The 19822-nt window shown below is 44.5% G+C and overlaps 1 protein-coding gene across 14 annotated transcripts in view; it reads right to left on the reverse strand.

The window, feature by feature from the left end:
* Window positions 1-237: 237 nt before the first annotated feature.
* The window catches only part of Armc8 (armadillo repeat containing 8), a 94604-nt gene continuing 75019 nt past the window's right edge, over window positions 238-19822 (reverse strand). For 11 of the 14 annotated variants that reach the window (XM_063265591.1, XM_063265589.1, XM_063265592.1 and 8 more), the window contains 6 exons: window positions 19694-19822; window positions 18495-18590; window positions 11049-11144; window positions 7255-7327; window positions 6385-6478; window positions 244-2606 (listed from right to left, as the gene is read on the reverse strand). The exon at window positions 19694-19822 is cut by the window's right edge and continues 21 nt beyond it. In XM_063265591.1, coding sequence (XP_063121661.1) covers window positions 2573-2606; window positions 6385-6478; window positions 7255-7327; window positions 11049-11144; window positions 18495-18590; window positions 19694-19822 — 522 coding nt within the window. In that variant the 3' untranslated portion in view covers window positions 244-2572. Of the gene's footprint in view, window positions 2607-6384; window positions 6479-7254; window positions 7328-11048; window positions 11145-18494; window positions 18591-19693 lie in introns of all 14 variants that reach the window. The other 3 variants (XM_063265588.1, XM_039081544.2, NM_001173354.3) reach the window with 2 other exon arrangements.

Here is a 19822-nt window from a genome sequence, read left to right on the forward strand (position 1 = left end):
TGGGAGCGGGCACCTACAGAGTCTGCAGGCCTTCCAGGGTCACAGAGGAGCCCTCAGACCAACTCAGGTGCCTCTGAGAGCCATAACTGGCTAGAGGATTGGCCTCCAGTCCACAATGCAAAACCACCTCACAGCCCTTCATTTACCACAAATCACAGCCTCTTGAAGCTGGTCCACCTTCTCTTCTGCCATTTCCTAATGTTCCAGTCACTTGGAAAACAGACTCCTTTAAAGAAGTTGCCATGACTTTTCTTGGCTTTTATTAGCACGTGTTAAAATCATATTATCCAAACACTACCAGAAGAACATGTATTGTTCTGAATAAAGTGCTTAAGGAAAAAAAAATGCAACTTATTAAATTTGACATTCTTTTCTAGTTTATAAATTTTGGGTTACAATCAGGGCACAAAAAGAGGAACAGAATGCAGTATTAGAGCCAGAAGCTTCATTAAGAACTTGGGTGTAGACATAAAACCATGCCCCATTCTCCCCGCTTCCTTGCTGACCAAACACTGCACCTGCATAGAGCAGCAAACAGCTTTGTTTTAATAAATACATTTCCCTTCATTCGAATCAGAAATTAATTAGAGTAAAGCACTTTTTATGTGACCATTGCTTATACCCACAGGAAAGATTTATCCACGGAGTTCAAGGGGTCGTCAGCCCTCTCATGCTATTTGGGTTCACGATTGTCTCAGCAATTGGTTTCTTTATATTTACTGGTACTTTCTAAAACCGATGCTGCAGCATCTTGTGACAATATGCTATCAAAGGGCACAGTCTTAGCACCAGGAGCGGCAATAAGTGGCCCGGGTAAGGCTCCATTCCCAGATTTTCTCACATTAGCACTCTGACATGTGCATAAAACCCAAGTTCTGTTGTGACAGCTTTTAAAGTCAGTGATGTTCTGGAGAAAACAACTTGGAAATGTTTGTATCTTGGGTGGCCATATGGAGAACAGGAAGCATTGCATTAAATACAACATTTTAAAACATTCATTTGCAATCAACCATACGTAAGGCTTCCAAGGAAGGTGCAGGCTGGTGACGACCAGCTCTCAGGTGAGCAGCCTTGTCAGGCAGGAGTGGCTGGAGGGAGGGTGTGGGTCCCAGCAGTGCATACCCTGCCTGCCGTGCCTCCCACAAAGGAAGGCAGGCTGTTTGCTACTACCTCTGCTGAGTCCCACTTGAAGGGACCAGCTAAAGCAGATGCCCCCCAGCCCCCCAAAAATGCATTTTCAGTCATCACGGGGAGATTCTCTTCCCTTTTCTCAACATGAAGTACTTCAGCTTCATTCAGGAAAAGACTTCCTATCTCACTCTAGATGAGCGCAGCCCAGGGCGGCAGTCCCCTGCTACTGCATGACTTTTTCTGGGACACTTAAGAGGTGGCTTTATAGAAGCTTCCTAGGACGTTTGCAGAACAAGCCAGTCTCCCAGCAGCACACACTGCTGCAGGAAGCACCTGGTGATCCGGCTTGTCTCCAGGAAGTGGCAACCTGCTATCCAGGTTTGCTCTGAGATCCTTCCGATACTGTCACCCTAATGATAGGATCGAGGGACGCCGGGAGGCTTTCATCCCAGTCCTGTCAAAGCCAGCCCACCTGGTCCTCGCTAGGCTTCCACTATCGTCCTCTCTCTCCCATCGATGTTTCCAAGCCTACGGTGACCGTTCCTCACTTTGCTCTATTTCACCAGCCTTCTGACTTGGAAGCCTGAGAACTTATTTAATTATGCTAGGAAAAAAAAAAAAAACAGAACAAAATAAAACAAAACCCAAAGGTTTTGTACCTGCTAATATCGATGGCAGTAAGATGCTAGCTTACTATCTGCACAGCACCATGCACAGCGCCTGTTACTCAGGCAAACTGTAGCCAACTTTTTCTTTGTCTTTTTTGTCTTTTTTTTTTTGTTTTTATAAAGAAAATCTATGTAAGTTGAGGTTCAGAAATGCATATATTTTTTTACTTACAAATATTCATCTGACCAAAATTCAACATAACTTTTATGGAACACTAAACAATTGTTTTGCTTTTAAAATAACATTTCATTCAAACTGTATATAATTCAGTAATTTTTTTTATACAGCAAGCAATGCTTAAACCCTGGAAAATCTGTAGAAAAGAGATTTTCACACAAAATAAGAAAAGAAAAATCTGAGGTATCCCTCACCCACATGGTCACTCATTCTGACTGCCGTGTGTGTGCATACACACACACACACACACACACACACACACACACACACACACACACACACACACACTCATTCTTGCTCACAAAGTGGCTGCAGCATAGGCAAAAAATTGTAGGTCCAAAGGAAATGATTGATTGTTCTAATAAAGAGTCCAGGTAGCTCAGAAAACAACAACAAAACACAACAGTCCTCTGAGGAAATTACTACCTCAAAAATGCTCTCAAGATGAATTTGAGATCTAAGCCTACTAAATTGCTTTGCAAAACAGCTCCCTGCAGTCCAAGGTGACGTGTGCAAATAGAAGGAGTCAAATGAGACGAGCTCCTGTACTTCCTTTCACAAAGCTGGGGTGCTCGCAGGTGCCCGGGGCTCTCCGTCACGCCAGGTACTGCTGCAGCGCCGTCTTCGCCCTGAAATCACAAAGTTCCTGTTAGCCAGCACCACACAACTGCAAGTGCAACTGCGGGGGGGTGGGGGGGGGAACCCTGTGGCTACTGGGAGTCGGGAGTGAGCCGGGCTGAGCACCTACCTTATGGGGCAGAGACCTACGGTGCCCAGGCATTTGTCTCCTTGGGCTTCTCCTGGATGGCTCTGCTTCCTCTTGAGCTTACTGTTGCTTGGCAACGCCCCACATTCGCTGGCATAGCTAACAGTCTGCAGAGTCCCCACAGCTGACACGGGTCTGGAACTCTGCCTTATTCTTATTTGCCATGTGCATTTTATGTAGTAACGCCCAGGACTAAGGGAAGACACTGGTAGGCTGTTGGAAGCCAAGGTGCTGAGGCTCATGCACAGGGGCCAGGAGCCTGTGGGGTCCAGATGCCTCAGGCTCAGGACTATGAAGGAAGGTTACAGTGTTACAGTTTGGCAAACTGTAATGATGCGGCCATGGAGTTAGAAAGTCTAATTTTAGAAATGACTTCTCTGCCTGGCTTACCAAAAGAAAAGGCTAAAACTGGTAGTTGCTGTTAACTGAAGAAAGTGTTACTGAGGAAACGAGGCCAACGGTAAATTAGACTCAATTACAGCTGCTATGGTAAAGCCAGGGGTATAGGCGTAAGAGTTTGTTTTTCTGTGTGTGTCTGACACAGAGGCTCACTCTCTCAAATCTATGTCGGCCTAGTGTAGCCTGTTTGGCCTTGGACTTGCAACAATCCTCTCGTACCTGCTCCCCCGTGCTGGAATTCCATGTGTGTGCTGCCTGACCCCGCCTCAATCTGTAGTCTTTAAAGTAGAACCCCAAATTTGTCTGGTTAAGCTGACAGACTATTGTGCCATGTCAGTATGCACACATGGGCATTTTAATCAAAATTCTGTGTTAATCTTTAAAACTATCAATTGAGCTTGTGTGGTGGTGAACATCTATGATAGCACTAGAGAGATGGAGGGGGGAAATCCTGAGTTCCAGGCCAGTCTGGGCTAGGGGTGAAGAACTATTCTCCCTCCCACTTAGATGACAAAGGAAGCTGATGACTGAATCGTGGTAGTAGGCTGTTTGGTTACCTGGAGCTCCAGCATACAAGCTTATTGTGGTTAGACCACCTGTTAGCTAAGGGCCAACAGGCTAAGTAACTCCCTTCTTAGTTCTCTTTTTGCTATGTAAGCCAGTTTGCACTGCAGCCCAAGCTGGCCTCAAGCTCCTGATCCTCTTCTCAGCTTCTCGGGTGCTGAGATCACTGGTGAGCATCCCCACCCCCAGACGGCTGCCTTTTCTTTCAAGAAGGTTTGTGTGCTAAGTTCCAAAAACTTATGTGCCATATAAATTTGGAGAAACAGTACCAGATCGGCCTAAAGAATACAGGCCAAACCCCAAACCTATTCTGTTCATGTTGATGAGGCCTTTCTTTGTACTTGGACTCCCTTTAAGTAGAATTGTTTTCTATTTCCAACAGGTCTGAGCAAACGATCCAATTAGCAGCCTGGCTTTCAGTCAGGAGATGGGCTAACAAAGTCCCGTCTAAGCCAGCAGCCATGGAGGGCAGGCAGAAGCTCCAGCCTGCAGCAGTGCTCACTGCTGTTTGCCTTGGTCTAGACTCATCTGATGGGCACCTGGGGCTACAAACGCCTCAGCCTCATCTTCTAAGACCTATGGGACAATAAACTTCAGGAGGCAGAAGCCCTGCCTGCTCTGTATGCTTTGGAAGTCAGGAAGAGCAAATCCCTAGGCAACCTCACAACTGAGATAGTGAGCGCTCTACAGCCACTACAGGAGCAGAGAAGGCCAGCATGGTCACCAAGGATGCAGAGCTCTTAGAATGGGGAGTTGGGAAGGGAGAGTAGCGACCTCTGGGCACTTCTGCCCTTGCTTCCAGGGTAGCTACATGGAGCTGTCCCTTCTGCTCTCTTGCTGGAAGGTTTCTCATCTGCCCTAAATGTGGGGGGTCCTAGATCTCAGCTCTTAGCGCTTCTCTCTCATTCTGACTCTCCCTCAGTGACTTTCTACAGCTCCATGGCTTTGAACACCATTCAAATCTACATCCCAGTCACAGTTTTCTGAGTCTTTGGATATCAGTCACCCTGGAGTCAGCATGTCCAAGCAAGAACTCAATTCTGTCCATCCCACCCTAATTCCCTTCATCTTGGTAAACCTAAATCCACGTCATCTGAGTAAGCATAATGCTCTCGACCTAGTTGTTCAGGATCAAACCCGGGCACCTTCCTTTTCTCTTGCTCTATGGCACTGTATTAAGTCCATAAGCAATTCCTACAGACCTGCTTCTGTCTCCCTAGGTCAAAGCTCTTTAACACCTTCCTTTCAGAACCCTGAATAAAAAGTCAACGTCCTTACCAAGAACCTTACAAAGAGCCTACAAAACTCTCTGAGGTTTGTGGAGGCCTGGCTCCTTCCCCCATGATCACATCCTTCATTACCTTTCTCCAGTTCTACTGCTCCTCTTCTATATCCCTCAGCACGTGAAATTTACCCCCTGTACCTCAGGGCCTTTGAACTGGGCTCCCTGCCTGAAATTGTCTCCCTCTAAACCCTGTAGAGAGGACTCTTTCGCTCCAACCCAGCCCATGATGAGCTGTCAGACCCTCAGAAAGACCTTTTCTGACTACAATATGAAAGAAATGCTCTTCATTCTTTGTCACGCCTGCCATCACCTGACAGATCTATTTGCTTATCTGTTTGTTTGTCTGACTTATGACCTAAGTTGTACGTGAGCAAGGACTTGACCAAGCAATTCACCTTTTTATAATCAATGCCCAGAACAGTGGAGTTACTGGAGTAGAGAATGGGAAAATAAAATAAAAACACTGAACAATGGAGACAGGAAGGGGAGATAAGGAACTAGGATGGCACGTCACATGGGGCAGAATGTACAATGCCTGAAAGTATGACATTGTGAGCAAGTGCCTACATCACGGGGTGGGCACATATGTGAAAGGCAGAGCCACACCATGAGGCAGCAAGAGGGATTCTGAGTAATCTCAACATGTAGAGTATGCTCCCTGCTAAGCAGGCAGGACTAGGAAGGCTGTTGTAAGATAGTATAGGAAAAGCATTCTTGGTGGGCAAGGGTTGGGCTTGAGATTGGGGGGCCCGGGAAGGGGAAAGCTATCCTGAGGTTGTCTGGATCTCTGATTCTACCTCTTGTCCCTCCCAGGAGTGATGAGCTCCCTAGGAGGGGGCTTCTTTTGCAATGGTGTAAGGCAGAGCTCAGTGAGGCTCTGAGCCAAGCTGAGTCTTCAGTACAAGGCTCTGTGCTTCCCTAAATGCCGCATGCATTTCTATTTTAATGGTCAAGGGAATACAAGGGAGCAGCCTCCGGATGCTCTTCATAACCACTACAATGGCCCAAACTAATATTCATTCAGCATGAGTATTTACACCTCAGATGACACAGTCGTGCACGAGCAGGATGACAGTGGGTAAGGCTGCTTGATGACAATCATGTGAGTTTGACCGCCATCTCTACACTCACATGCCGGAGGACGAGAGCCAGACAAGTTGTGCTTTGACCTCTATACAAGTGGCATGCTGCACATGCGCCCACCCATATACACACATAGAATATGGAAATGTAAAAACATCAAACATCACAGCTGGTTCACACAGTTACCAATGAAGCACAACAGTCTAAGACATTTCAAAAGACTGGCCTCATGGGTCACCAAAACAGCTCAAGCCTTTCACAACAGAATGGAGGGCGGCGGGAGGCCAGGCCCTTTTATGTGGATACTCACTTGTCACAGAGGTTGGAGTCTGTCGACTGACTCAGTTTGTGTAAAATATCTACAATCCCCATGTCTCGTAATTTATCCTGGCGTTCCTGTGAACCTAAAACATTGACACTACTAGATTAGTGGGACCATGATGCAGGACACTGCTGGATTCTAGCGTTAGCAGAATCACTGGCGCCAACCCTCCTGCCCCTACCACCCCCCCGTGGCTGGATTCCTCCGTGCCTGAACTTGCTCACAGCCTCCGAGCTAGCCTCTCTGCCTCTTGAACCCTCTTTCCTTCAAGTCCAGCCTGGGTTCTGCCGATAGGTTAGGTCTTGCACAGACTACAGAGTCACAGTCACATTCTTTGGCCTGACATAAGACCCTGTGTCAGTTGGCTTTGTCACTCTTTTAGGACAAACCAGAGTCTCTGGCAGAGCACGCTTTCCCATTCTGTGTTTTTCACTTCTTGATCCTCCCAACAGTTGCCGCCTCTGTGGTAGCAACATGGCAGTTCTAATTTCATACTGCTCTGCTTTATCTTCTAATTAGATGAGCCTGAAGCCTGGTTTTGATGTCTTGAGTCTCATGTAACTCTTGGTACCAAGGCCTGTGGGTTAAACCTGGTGTTGCTTCCCTCCACTTTGTTCTGTAATATTCTAAATGCAAACATGAACCTCCCTGGACTTTCTTCTCTGGGCCTAGTGACTCGTGCATGCACCACACTCTCTACCCCAGGGCCTGGTATAGCTGACTGTCACAGCCGGATGACTGTAATACTGGGAGCCAGCTAGTCCAAGTGTGCAAGGACATTCCAAAGGCAATTCTGCTTTCCTATGTAAAAATGTTGGTCCAGAACTTTCTTGGGAACAAACCTCCCCAGTATCTTACCTTCCTCTTCATTCCATATGAGGTTTGATATACAAAACATGGCGGCAAGCTGCAGTTTGACATGCGAATGACCCTAGTGACACAGAAAAAGAAAGAAGATCAAACTGGGCTATCTACTGCAGATCATGTTCTTTGTGACGTACTACAGGTAATTCCAAGAGCTTCCGAACCAGAAGCTACAAACCCGAGGAGCTGTAAAGTTAACATTAATGAGAGTGAAGGTCAGGATAACAGCAATTGGGAATGCTGGGAAATTTGGCCAACAGAGAAGTGCGGCCCTTGCCAAAAGACAGTAAAATTGAAAAAAAAAAAAAAACATCCGGTGTCCAATCAGAACGGTTCTCGAGGCCACGAGGAGAGGTTGGCACTTTTAACACATGTTTGCTGAAACAAAAGTAGCTAAGAGCCCTGCACTGTCAACCAGCCATGCACTCTTGGGCACTGGCAGCTCCGTGCTTTGACTGTCAGCGGCATGAATGAGCCGGGCACCTAACATGTCATGCTCTCAGTCACTGGCAGATGGTGAACTGGATGTGGACTTCATGTTAGCTCTTGATCTTGCTCAAGTACTCCAACAATTCCCCTGGGTTAGGAAACAAAGCTATGGTCAGGAGGGTCAGGAATGACCAGATTTAAGCGCAGTTTATAAAAAGTTTACTCTCCTGATACTACTTCTGAAAATAAGAATGATAGACTGCTTTTGGCTTCTGGAATAATGAAATTAGTCTTATTTCTATAGTAATATCCAAAGGACTAGATTAAATTGCTACCTGACTTATCAAATGTCACAAGTCCGACTAAGGAGCCTTACATTCTAACACACGAGGCTCATGTTTCCAGGAAGTACTGCAATGCTCTCTCATAAACGAAAGACGACTCAAACAGTAAGTAACCTTTAGATCACTTCCCTGCTTGCCCATTGTAAAGGTTTTAAATGAGGGCTGGAGAGACAGCTCACAGTTAAGAGCACTTGCTGTCTTCCAGAGGACCTGGATTTGATTCCCAGCACCCACATGGCAGATCCGTGCTCCCTATAACCCCAGTTCCAGGGAATCCAATGCCCTCTTCTGACCTGTGTGGGCACCAGGCTCACATGTGGTACATACACACACCCAATCAACACATACACATAAAATTAAGTAAAGAAATAAAAAACTGAACCCTTAAATAATTAATGCATGTCTGAAAGAACACCAACTGCATGATGTGCTCAAGGATTTCTGGTAGACTTATCCCTGCAGGCAGAACTACACATATACAAAGACAAGACAAAGAACTGTCCATGACTTCCTCTCCAGAATTTTTGGTGACTCTTCTTTTGCTGTCAATGGCTTTAAAAAAATATTCAGTTTGTGCTCATTAAGCCAAAAGAGAATAAAACCTGTCATCTGCGTACAGTGTCAGACTGAGTAAACTGAGCAAATGAACTTAGTGTATTTACTAAAAATGAATCTGTCACTCAGTCACTAATGAGGGAAGCCGCAGGGGAAGGAACTTAACGTGAGCACACACAAGATCTCTCTGAACTTGGCAACATTTAAATAGAGGCTTTTAAAAAAGAAGGAGCTAGATGCATGAAAATCATGGGGCTGTGAACTCCAAAGAGAAAACTTCTCGAGGGGATGTGATGGGTGCACAGTCTACAAATAGTTTACTCTCCTGATACTACTTCTGAAAAGAAGAATGACAGAATGACAGAGCTTGTGAGCCCTTGTAGGCTAGACTAGGAACCGTGGCTTTCACTCTGCATTTACAAGACACAAGGTCTGAGACAGTTTTAGAGGATCGTTTGGTTGAGGGAACTGGAGTCAGTTCTGGGAGTCGACCCCAGTCCCACAGGCCATGAGACAGGAGCCATGTCGGCATGGACTCCAGCCGGGGCAGTGGCAACAGGAAGAAGTAAAGAAATTCAAAACTGTTTTTGGAGAAAGGGTTCAGACAGATATGTGGACAGGAATGACAAAACTCAACGCTGCATCTGATCTGAGCACTGGAGTAGATGGCAGAGGAGGAGACATGCCAATGTGAGAGACACTGACTTATACAGAGCAACGCAGCAGGCCGGAGGACAGCATGAGAAGATGCTGAGGGTACAAGTCCAGAGTCCTGAAGAGAAGTCCAGGCTTCAGACATACCTTTTGAAAGAACTTGCCCAGATGGAAAAACAAACCACAGTACAGATGAGAGTCTGCTAGGCCGGTGGTTTTTCTCCATCTTAAACGTAAGAATGATTTTTAAAATATCTGGCTACCTTCGTCATATCCCAGAGTTTTATTAGACTCCTGGGAGGACAAGGATAAGGTAAGCCATAAAGCGCCCTAGGAGGCTCCGCTGTAGCCGAAGCTGCAAACCAGCATGCGGGAGGGCAGGCCCTCAGTAGAGTAGGTACAGCCGCGTGAGGACATGGAGCCGGAGTACGTAGTTTAGGGCAAATTCAGAGGCAAGAAAGGAACGAGAATACGCAGAAGATACTTCTGGGGAGAAGGGCTTTGAATAGCAGTGGGAGAACTGATGGATACCTTGGTGACTCAGCGAGCAGAGGAGAAGTCAGGCTCCTTCCTTCCAGAGCTGCAGAGTGAGCCCAGGGATATGTGCACTGGAGATGTTCTAGCACTAAGGGAACGTACGAGAGACAGAAGATGCTCCGTGGTGATGAAGACGAGGGCATTACCAGTTAAAGTTACAGGTCTTTATTTAACAAACGAGAGTAGGGACTGGGCAGGTACTATCAGGATGGTAGACACTGACGCACATAACTGACTCAGTGCTCGCTCTGACGGAGACAGGAGAAGCACATAGACACATAGCTAAGCCGACTAAACTGCTCTAAAGAGAACCATGCTGTAACAGCTCCCGCAGAAGGCCCCAGAGATGAAGTACCAGTTCAGCTGGGATCTGAAGGGTGAGGAGTGGGGCAAAGAAGTGCCCTGGGTGAAGTCAGAACAGATACAGGAGAATGTAGTGTCATTTAGGAGCGAGAGTGGAACCATGAAACGAATCAGCAGTACTGTGAGTGAGCCACATAGTAGTTACCAGGCCAAGAATTCAACTCGGAGGAGCTGGGGTGTGGGGCATGTGAATTTCGTCTCCTGTTCTTTTAGTACACGGAACAGTAAGATGACACAAAGTCACGGGGACTATGCGGTTAAGTGTAAAAGACCAAGGAGGAAGGATGACCCTATTCAGGGGAGAATGGAGGCACAGCGGAGGAGAGGACCAGTGAAGGACACATGACAGGGCTTGTAGACAAATCATCCAGCTTGGTTCTGTGCCTTTCATTATTAGCTATGAAACGTCCAGCACAGAGAGGACAGCTGTGCCGGAGAAGGGCATGGGGAGACGTCCCGCATGGCTAGAGTGCGGTTGTGAAGTGGACACAGTGAAAAGATGGGGTGTTAACATCAGACGCCAGTGCTAACCTGGCAGTTTCCCATGGTGACAATGACAGAGCAATAGGTGGCAGGCTGTACGTGGAAGTAAGCCTGTGGAGGAAGCAAGCAACCAGGAGGCTAGAGGGCTTATCATCACGGGTTGAGAGACCCGAGGGAGACAAGACTGAGGAGAACCAGGAGCTCAAATCTTCAGTGAGAGGAAGCCAGAGGGCAGAAGAGCAGGATGGGAGCTGGGGGGAGTGCTAATACTGCTGCTGGTGGTGTTTCTAGGAGCGGGACTCGTTCTTTCTACTTTAGTGTACAAACTCTGGTTCTGTTACATTCTTCTTTCTGCAGCTTGTTTGAGCTACAGTGCTACAGCCTTTGTCTTCTAGTTCTGCCGTAGGAGGGACTGAGGCTTACCATATAGTATTTGATTTTCTGCAGGATGTCATCATTGGTCATAATAAGCTCTTTTGCTGTTGTCCCATCTGCAATGTTGGCTAGGATGCACAGTGTCTGGAAAAGAACAAAGCGCCAGTGACCAAGAAAGCTCCCTCAGGGGGCTAGAGAGATGGCTCAGTGGTTAAGAACATGTGTTGCTCTTGTAGAAGGCCCAAGTCTGGTCCCCAGGATCCAAATGGTGGCTCAGAAAAACCCCTAACTCCAGTTCCAGGGGATATGATACCCTCCTGTGACCTCTGTGAGCACTAGGTACATACATAGCATGTGTGTGTGTGTGTGTGTGTGTGTGTGTGTGTGTGTGTGTGTGTGTGTGTGTGTGTGTGTGTGTGTAAGTGTATGAGTGTATGTGTGTGATCAGGTAAAACACTCATACACATAAAATAAAATTTTTAAAAAAAGTTCCCAGATCATGGGAAACCTCTCATTGGAAGGCACACAGCTCTTCATGGGTTCTGTCAATGCCCTGATTCTCATTTCCTGTCGTTACTGCCAAACTAAGTAACCACATCCAAGAAAATTGTATCTTATGCAAATACGAGCTCAAAACCCTTCTGTGGTTTCTTGCTGGGCTGTAAGCCACAGCCATGTAAAGATGGCTGTGCCATCGCACTGATGTTACTGACTAGCATACACAAGAGCCTGGCTTGGATGCTGGCACCACCGAACTCCTCCTACAAAGAGAATACATTTAGAAACTCATTTCTCAGGGAAGATCCTGCGACTGATCCCAGCTTCCTCCGAAGATGCAGCCTCTTTGCTGGAAGCTTCCTAGGAGCTGCAACTCCCTTCCCTTCCCTAGGTCTCCATCTGCAACTTGCTCCCATGCTCATGACTGAACCTCTACATGTCACATTGGCTATTACAATTAGAGCATGTTGATGGGTTCTGAGGGACAGAAAAGGAAGCAATATGCACGTGTAAAGGATCCTGGTCCAGGTTGGTCTGATGAAGAGACTGAAGGGACCCTATGCCAGCTGGTAGGACAGCACATTTTGACAGGGCACTAGCAAGTGGAGATTCTGCTCAGTAGAAGAGACCATGCTTACCAGATGCTCCCTTTTCTATAGCCAGGACTAAGGTAAAGGTAAAGGGACTTTGGCAGGGAAATCAATACAATGCCAGATGGAGCTCAGTGTAGACCGGTTTTCTGCAGGGCATCTGGGGGAGATGGGAATAAGACACCCTGACTTCACCATTACATAAACAGCTATGTTTCACTGACGCAAAAGGAAACCAAGAACACAGAAGGTGCTGAGTACTATAAAGGCCAGGGAAAGCTTCTGGGAGGAAGCAACATGACCCTGAAGCACAGGCATCAAAGACAGCCTAAGAATGGGGCACAGACTCAATTTCTTCCAGCCTAAGCCAAGTCTTTATAAGACTTTAATGACTTAAGCTAAGGAAGAAACTGTTTTCTTACTGAGGCCCAAGACCTCAAATGTCTTGAGGGGTCTTTGATTTGCTTTCCCTTTGATTAACACACAGCTGTAACTAGATTACTAGAGAGTAAGATATGAAGTAAACTAAAGAAGGCTGCCTCTGGGGCACAAAAGATAGAAAATACAACTTCTATAATTCAAGGCCTAAGCAGGACCACGACAAACTGCAAGAGTAGGGCCTTGAGGAAGGCGTGTGACAGGTTCTCTCAGAAAATCAATAACAGTGGAGTTGTCCTTAAAAAATGTTATTTCCTTGTAATAAAAGAATTACTATTAGCATGTTTATGGGGTAGGTTGGTGTGAGTAGTATGTGACACAGTGCATATGTGAGGTCAAAGGACAAGTGTGTAGGGTCAGGTCTTTCCTTCTACATTTGTATGGACTCTGGAGAACAATTCAGATTGCTGGAATTGTGAGGCAAAAACTTTTATCCTCTGGACAATCTCGGCAGCCTTCTGCGTGTGTATGATATGTGTGTGTTTATTTGTAGCTTCACTGTGTATCGCAGACTGACCTTGGATTTGCAGCAATATTCCTGCCTCAACGTTCCCAGTGTTGAAATTAGGGTCATTCAGTTTAACCTCATGAGGTAATGGGAAAGGAGCTGATAGCAACTGATCCCAAGGGATTCAAGTTCAGAACCGTGGGAGCAATGGTTGTTCTGTCTACATTCTGGTCTCAGTTCCACCAAGAGGGCAGGGTTATCGCAGATTGAGTATCCAATCCTTTCTTTCTTCTACCCGTGTCTTTCCATCCAGATCTGCTGACCCCAGATGCACTAATGCAGGCACATTGGCATCACTTATGGAAACATACATCTTCCTTTACTTAGCTCGCCCTTTGTTATGCTGATTACAAAATGATTTCACAAGTCATGTAAGGTGATACTCCTAGGTGTTGGGGTGACGGTCCTCCCTAAGCAGGCATTACCAGAATTCACTAGGACAAAGCCAAAATGCCAAGAGCAAGGCCAAGCAGTATGTAGAGAGGTGAAGCTGGCAGGAAGCAGGGAGAAGGTGGAATACAAAAGAACTACAGGTTCCACCCCTGTGTCTTGTTTCCCCATTTCTCCTCAGAAAGTCTCAGACTGAGCTGGCCAGGGCAGCCTAATAGAAAATGACAAAAATTACTGACTGTGAATGAGAATTTTAACAGGCAAAATTTTCTTGGGAAAGGAAGAAACATAAACATGTTAACCTCACTGTGGAAGAACTACCCTTCTCTTACTTACTCAAGAATATAAAGAAAAATTACAGAAGACTCCTTCAGTAAGACAGCAATTGATTTTGTTTTGAGCATCGGAATAGGTCTATGAGCCTCAAACAAAAAAACAAAACAAAACAAAACAACAACGAAATCCCTTATATTTCTATAGACACAAAACAAAGACATTCAATTAGTTCTTGAACTAAGTCAACTCAACATACCAACTAGAAAGGGGAACGATAAAAGCTACACACACACACACACACACACACACACACACACACACACGAAAACATGCATGCATGCACACTAGTGTTTGCATAATTTACTAGCATCAACAACTGAAAATCACTGAAATGAAGCTGAGACCGGCACTCTGTGGCCTGTGAGCCAATGTGACACCTTGCCTACTGGAATGTGGAGCTCTGTTGAAGCAGAGCCATGATGCCTCTTGCCGGTGGCTATTAGGGCAGTGCAGCACCAGTACACACTCTTCCAACAGCTGCAGAAAAACTGACTGGGAAAATTATCCAGTATCTACTCACTGAGAGTCAATAAACTATGTAAAATTTTTCTTTTCTTAATAAAGAGGATCTATTAAAAACTTAAACCTCTCATACTCAATGTTGAAAGACAATATTTTCTTCCAATACAGAGAACAAGGGAATATGTCTACTTCTATCAGTTCACTCTAACAGCAGTTACCACAAAGAATGCAGAGCCCTGCAAAAATGAAATTCCTATCCTGCTCTTTACAGAAAGTTTACCAACTCTGAAATAGAGGACAGAAAAACAGTAGACATGAAACTGAAGACAGTCTCTGGTTAGGCTCATCTGTTAAAATGTCTGACAACACACAGAACAGGAGAGGAGGTGGCTTCCACCTTTTTAGTCCCAGTACTTGGGAAACTGAGGCAGGAAGACTGCCAAGAATTTGAGGCCATTCAGGGCTACATAGGGAGTTCTGGCCTAAACTATATTAAGACTGCCTCATCCTTTCCCCAATCAGGAGGGCGACACTAGACAACACTGCTTACTTATAAAGGGTAATAAGGGGAAACAATAATCAATTTTATGGCAGTAATTTGAAAACTCATATGAAGTGAAGACTTCCTTGAGAGACTGATGATGTCATATTATACTTAAGAAGAAATAGCCTTGAATAGTTCTCTTGTTAGAGAAACTGGATTTTGATTTAAACACTTCCACAGAAGTTTTAGGGTCTTCACTGAACAGTCCGCCGAGATTGAAGACAGACAATAAATAGTATTAGCTCAGCACAAATTCTTGCAGAAGTTGGAGAGACCACTTCCCCCTCCCTCCCAAGTCCAGCATGCCTTTGGTTTGCTTTCTTTTTACTGCTGTCTTTAATACATCACTGTATGAATGCAACTATCTCACATGCTGGGGTCTGAACCTGGTTTCTTTCACATGGTTCAATGGACCTAAGATTCTTCCACGCTCTGGAATGTATCAAAACTTATCCACTGTGTTACCCCACTGCCCAGCTAACCAGTTTTCCAGTTTCCACATTACTTTCTTCAGTGTCATCTGGTTTGTTTCTAGTTTCTGGTGACCATGAATAAAAATTCTTATAAATACTGACAGGATTTCTGTGGAAATAGGTTTATTTTTTATATGAACTAATAACTAGGCCAGGACTAGATAGCTGTGTGGTAACTACTAGACCTCTGTTCTGTGGATTCCACACACAGATAGGAAAATTCTAGGGGAAAATTTTTTTGTAGTGAGTGTGTATATATATTTTTCTGTCATTATTCCTTAAACAATACTGTATGGGACATTTACATTGTTACACAAGAAGAAATTCAGATAATTTAGAGTCAACAGGAAGATGTGTGTAGATTATATACAAGTATTATAACCGTTCATGTTATATATGGGACAAGAGAATGAAGACTTTGGTACCATGGCTGAGAAGGGGGAGACCAATCGTGCACAGATACTGAGAGTGACTGTGTACACTAACCTTGTAAGAAAATGACATATCATTTTCCAGTGTGTCATTTTGCACTCTCCATGCATGCATGCTAGCAATTGTACAAATGGCCATTTAAAAATGGTTGCCACACGGGGTTGGGGATTTAGCTCAGTGGTAGAGCGCTTACCTAGGAAGCGCAAGGCCCTGGGTTCGGTCCCCAGCTCCAAAAAAAAAGAACCAAAAAAAAAAAAAAAATGGTTGCCACACTAGGGCTGATGACATGGTTCAGAGGTACTTGCCACCACAATGGACACCTGAGTTCCATACCTGGAACCTACAGGGTAGAAGGAAAGAACTGACTCCTGCTTGTCCTCTGCCCTCACAAGCATGCCCACCCCCACACAAATAAATAAGTAAACGTAACAATGTTTTTCAAAATGCTCGCCATTCTAAAGGGCTGTAGTGGTGTTTTACTGTGGAGTATCCTTGGCTGGTTGTTCTCTTTTTGTTCTGAAGGCCTCCTGTATCTTTGAATACAAATCTTTGTGTCCAATGTGTTTACACAGTGATCTCCCTCAAAGGGCATGTTGCTGATCCATGCTCTTCAGAGTACACCCCACAGAGTGAAGTTTCACAGCCAGATGAAGATCAATGTACCTTTCTTGAATGCTATTCTAATGGCTATAGTGTAAGCATTTCATTTTTTCTATAATATTTTAAAAGTTTTGTAATTTTATACTTTATGAATTTATGAATACAACTTTAAGGCGTGAGGTAAAGTTTAAAGTTAAAGTAATTTTTGGTCTTTAAAAAAACTGACATCCTTTTTCCACTGAATTTCCTCAGTAACTGTACATTATTACAAACCATAAACACGTGGGTCTATGTGCACACGTTAATTGGTTCTATCTTTACGCAGTGATATACGTCTTCAGATTTTATTTATCTTAATCAGCTAGCAGGGAGTTTCTACTTGGTTATTGTTTGTTTTCTGTTCCTTTTTAATGGAATTGGTTTTCTAGTTCTTTTTACTTTCCAGAGATTTTAGGACCTAAAAGAATTTGGTAATTCACAACTATATTAACACTTCTTTACTCTGGGATCCTGACTGGAATCTGTAGCCATTTAAGGAGAGCTGACACTGTTGATGTTTATATCTTTCTGCTAATTTAACTCTTAGTTCTATTGTTCAGAGTCTTAAAGACTTTCAGGCCACAGACCCTTATGAGATTTAAATCTAAGAACTTCGTTTTTCTCAAATTAGTGCAAATGTTCTTTTTAGTATTATCACTAATCCCTCATTGCTTAATTGTGGGAAAAAGCTGTCTATATTGTCACCTTACTTAACTTAGTTCTAGATTTTTAAAAAATGAACAGATTCTATTTTCTACGCAGACCTTCATGCCTGGGGACGGCTCAGTCATCCCTTCCAATCTGTGTGCCTTATTTGTTTTGTTTGTCATACCCTAGTGCCCTGTTGACTGGGAGTGATATGAATGGACAAACTTGTCTTCTTTCCAATAAAAGGTCAAAAACGGGTATACTCCCTCCCGTGGTTGCAGTGTAGTGGCTTCCCGGGTAAATGTGGCTGTGACAACTTAGGTATACATGCTTTTGTATCCTGCAAATGCGTACGCAGCTCAGCGAGTGCCCCAACACTAATGACTTACTACACACCTTGGAGGAGGCTGAAGTTCCAACTAACGACTAAGCTTAAGCCTCTAGTGGGTTATTTGCAAGCTCTGCGAGTGCCCGGCTCTACATCAGGGTTCTGTGAGAGCACACTGCTGTCAGCCGTTTCGCCCAGACCGAAATCCTGCCTGGCCTTTATGGCTTGCTTCTTTTCAGACTGGGGAGTTCTATCCATGTAAGCTGTCTCTACAGACAGAATACATCTGTAGACTTTCCAAGTAGCAATTTTTTTTTGAATGGTGTATTTCTTTATTCTTATATCCCAGTGATGGCTTTCATTTCAACTACGTCCAGTGTTAAATTATTGTTTATCAAAGTTTACTTCTAAATTTTAAATCACCTAAGATATTTGTCTTAAAATGACTTAGTCAACTCTTTTTTTTCAAGATTAAATTTAGGTCCAGATCTCAAGTCCTAAGCTCTCTGATGTCCAGGACATCTCTAAGTCAGGGACACAAAGGATAAGCCAACTCTCCATACTGATGCCAGACAAATGTCTTTCTTACACACTCACATATATAATATCATGTGTTCATGTGAGCATGTGTGACACACACACACACACACACACACACACACACACACACACCTCAAGGAATTTTGAACATGAACAGATTTGTTTTTACAATCAACTATGTCTAGAAAGCAAACACTAGCTGTGTGTCAGTCTCTGTGTTAACATCTTGGCAGGTGACTTTTTTTTCACAAAACAGACACAACTTCTATTTTAAACAAATTTTAGAAAATGTAGACAGTAACTCCCAACTGACTCCCTGATAACATAGCTGCTGTACTTTTATACCTTCCCTAAATGTGACCTATAGAAATAAGGGATTGAAATGGCAAACAAGGTAAAGAAACCAAAACTGTTTTCAGGACAAGGGATTACCAAGGAGTAGTGGGTTTGAGTTGAGACCTTAGTGACAGAAGGGGACAGTGAGCACTGGAGGAAGCATTAAGTCCAGTGTGCTAAAGGAGGCTGTTCCTATAGAGACAGGACAGTGCATGTGGCATGTGACACAACCAAGGAAACTGCAGACTCTGGCCATGGGAAAGGAGAACCTCTCTTCTTGTCTCCGAGGTCTACCCTGTACTTACAGGCAGAAGGCTCTCCACCACACATACCTGCTCTTTGACTTCCATGCTATGCTCCCCTTCCAGAATCAGGGTGACAGCCTGCATAATCTGCTTTCCGTGAGTACTCATTATTTTATCTATGTGCTGCAAGACAATGGAAAATGCACAGTTACCATCTGGGACAGAGCGAGACCACAGGAGGCCGGCCGGCCTGCCCGCCTTTCCTTTTTTCCGTTTAGTTTATTGAGAGGCTTTCATGCAGCTGATCAAGAGCTTGAATCTTGACAGTGTCTTAGCACTGGGCTTAGAGGCCATGTAAACAACACCCGTCTTACAGAACATCTCTCAAGTTACACGACGCACAACTGCCTCAAGCAGAACAATACACAGAATCAGATTCCAAGGACCAGTGTTTACTGTTATTCTAAAGCTGCCCCCACTCTGTATGTATGTGTGTACATGTGTGCTTGTGTGTACATGTGTGTGGATGTATGTATGTGTGTATATATATGTGTTTATGTGTATATGTATATATGTGTGTATGTATATGTATGTATAGATGTGTGTATGTGTATGTATATGTATATATGTGTGTGTATGTATACGTATGTGTGTGTACTATAAAGAACTAGAAGCACTGAGAATCAAGAAGCACAAAATGAGGAATAAGAGCAAAAGACATGGAAAATATGACGTAGGTCACTACTATGGTCTTAGAGTATGTGTGGTAAGGAGGACTGAGAAGACAAGTAAGGCAGAGAAGGGCCTCCTGTTCTCTAGCTACCTGAGAGTCACTGATGACGATGGCCAGGGACTATCAGAGAATGCCCACAGTGACCCACTAGCTTAGTCTCTCATACTCTTTCAGGCACCGTTTCTTGCCACAATGACTTCAATATGTGACAGGTGACAGATGTGTCTGTGAAATGATATTGAAAGGAAGTTTCAAATAAACAAACAGAGGCCTCAGAGACAAAGATCTGGCAGATGAAAAGACAGACCCTGGTCAGCAAAGCAGGTAACAGGAGTGACAAGTCAAGACAGGTACACATCGCACATGGGGAGAGGGAGACCTGAGAGCAGACAGCAATGGCGAGTGGCGGATGATACAGGGTGCCAGTTCCCAGAGCACTCGTTCAAATGACAGATTCATATGTGAGCCTGTTTCTCTGGAATGATTGGCATTTTTGTGAGTACAGATGCTGAGCGGTGCAGTGAACTTACGGAACCCTAGGGGTGTTACTTACAGGCCGAGTAGAGAGGAGATTTCTAAGAAGTCCCAATGTCTTCATCAACACATTCATATCAGAATCTGATAATAACCGGAATAGCTGTTCAGTACTCAAACTTCGTAAAATATCTGCTTTTATTTTTTG

This window comes from Rattus norvegicus, chromosome 8 (genome assembly GCF_036323735.1).
Source record: "Rattus norvegicus strain BN/NHsdMcwi chromosome 8, GRCr8, whole genome shotgun sequence".
Lineage (NCBI taxonomy): Eukaryota > Metazoa > Chordata > Mammalia > Rodentia > Muridae > Rattus > Rattus norvegicus.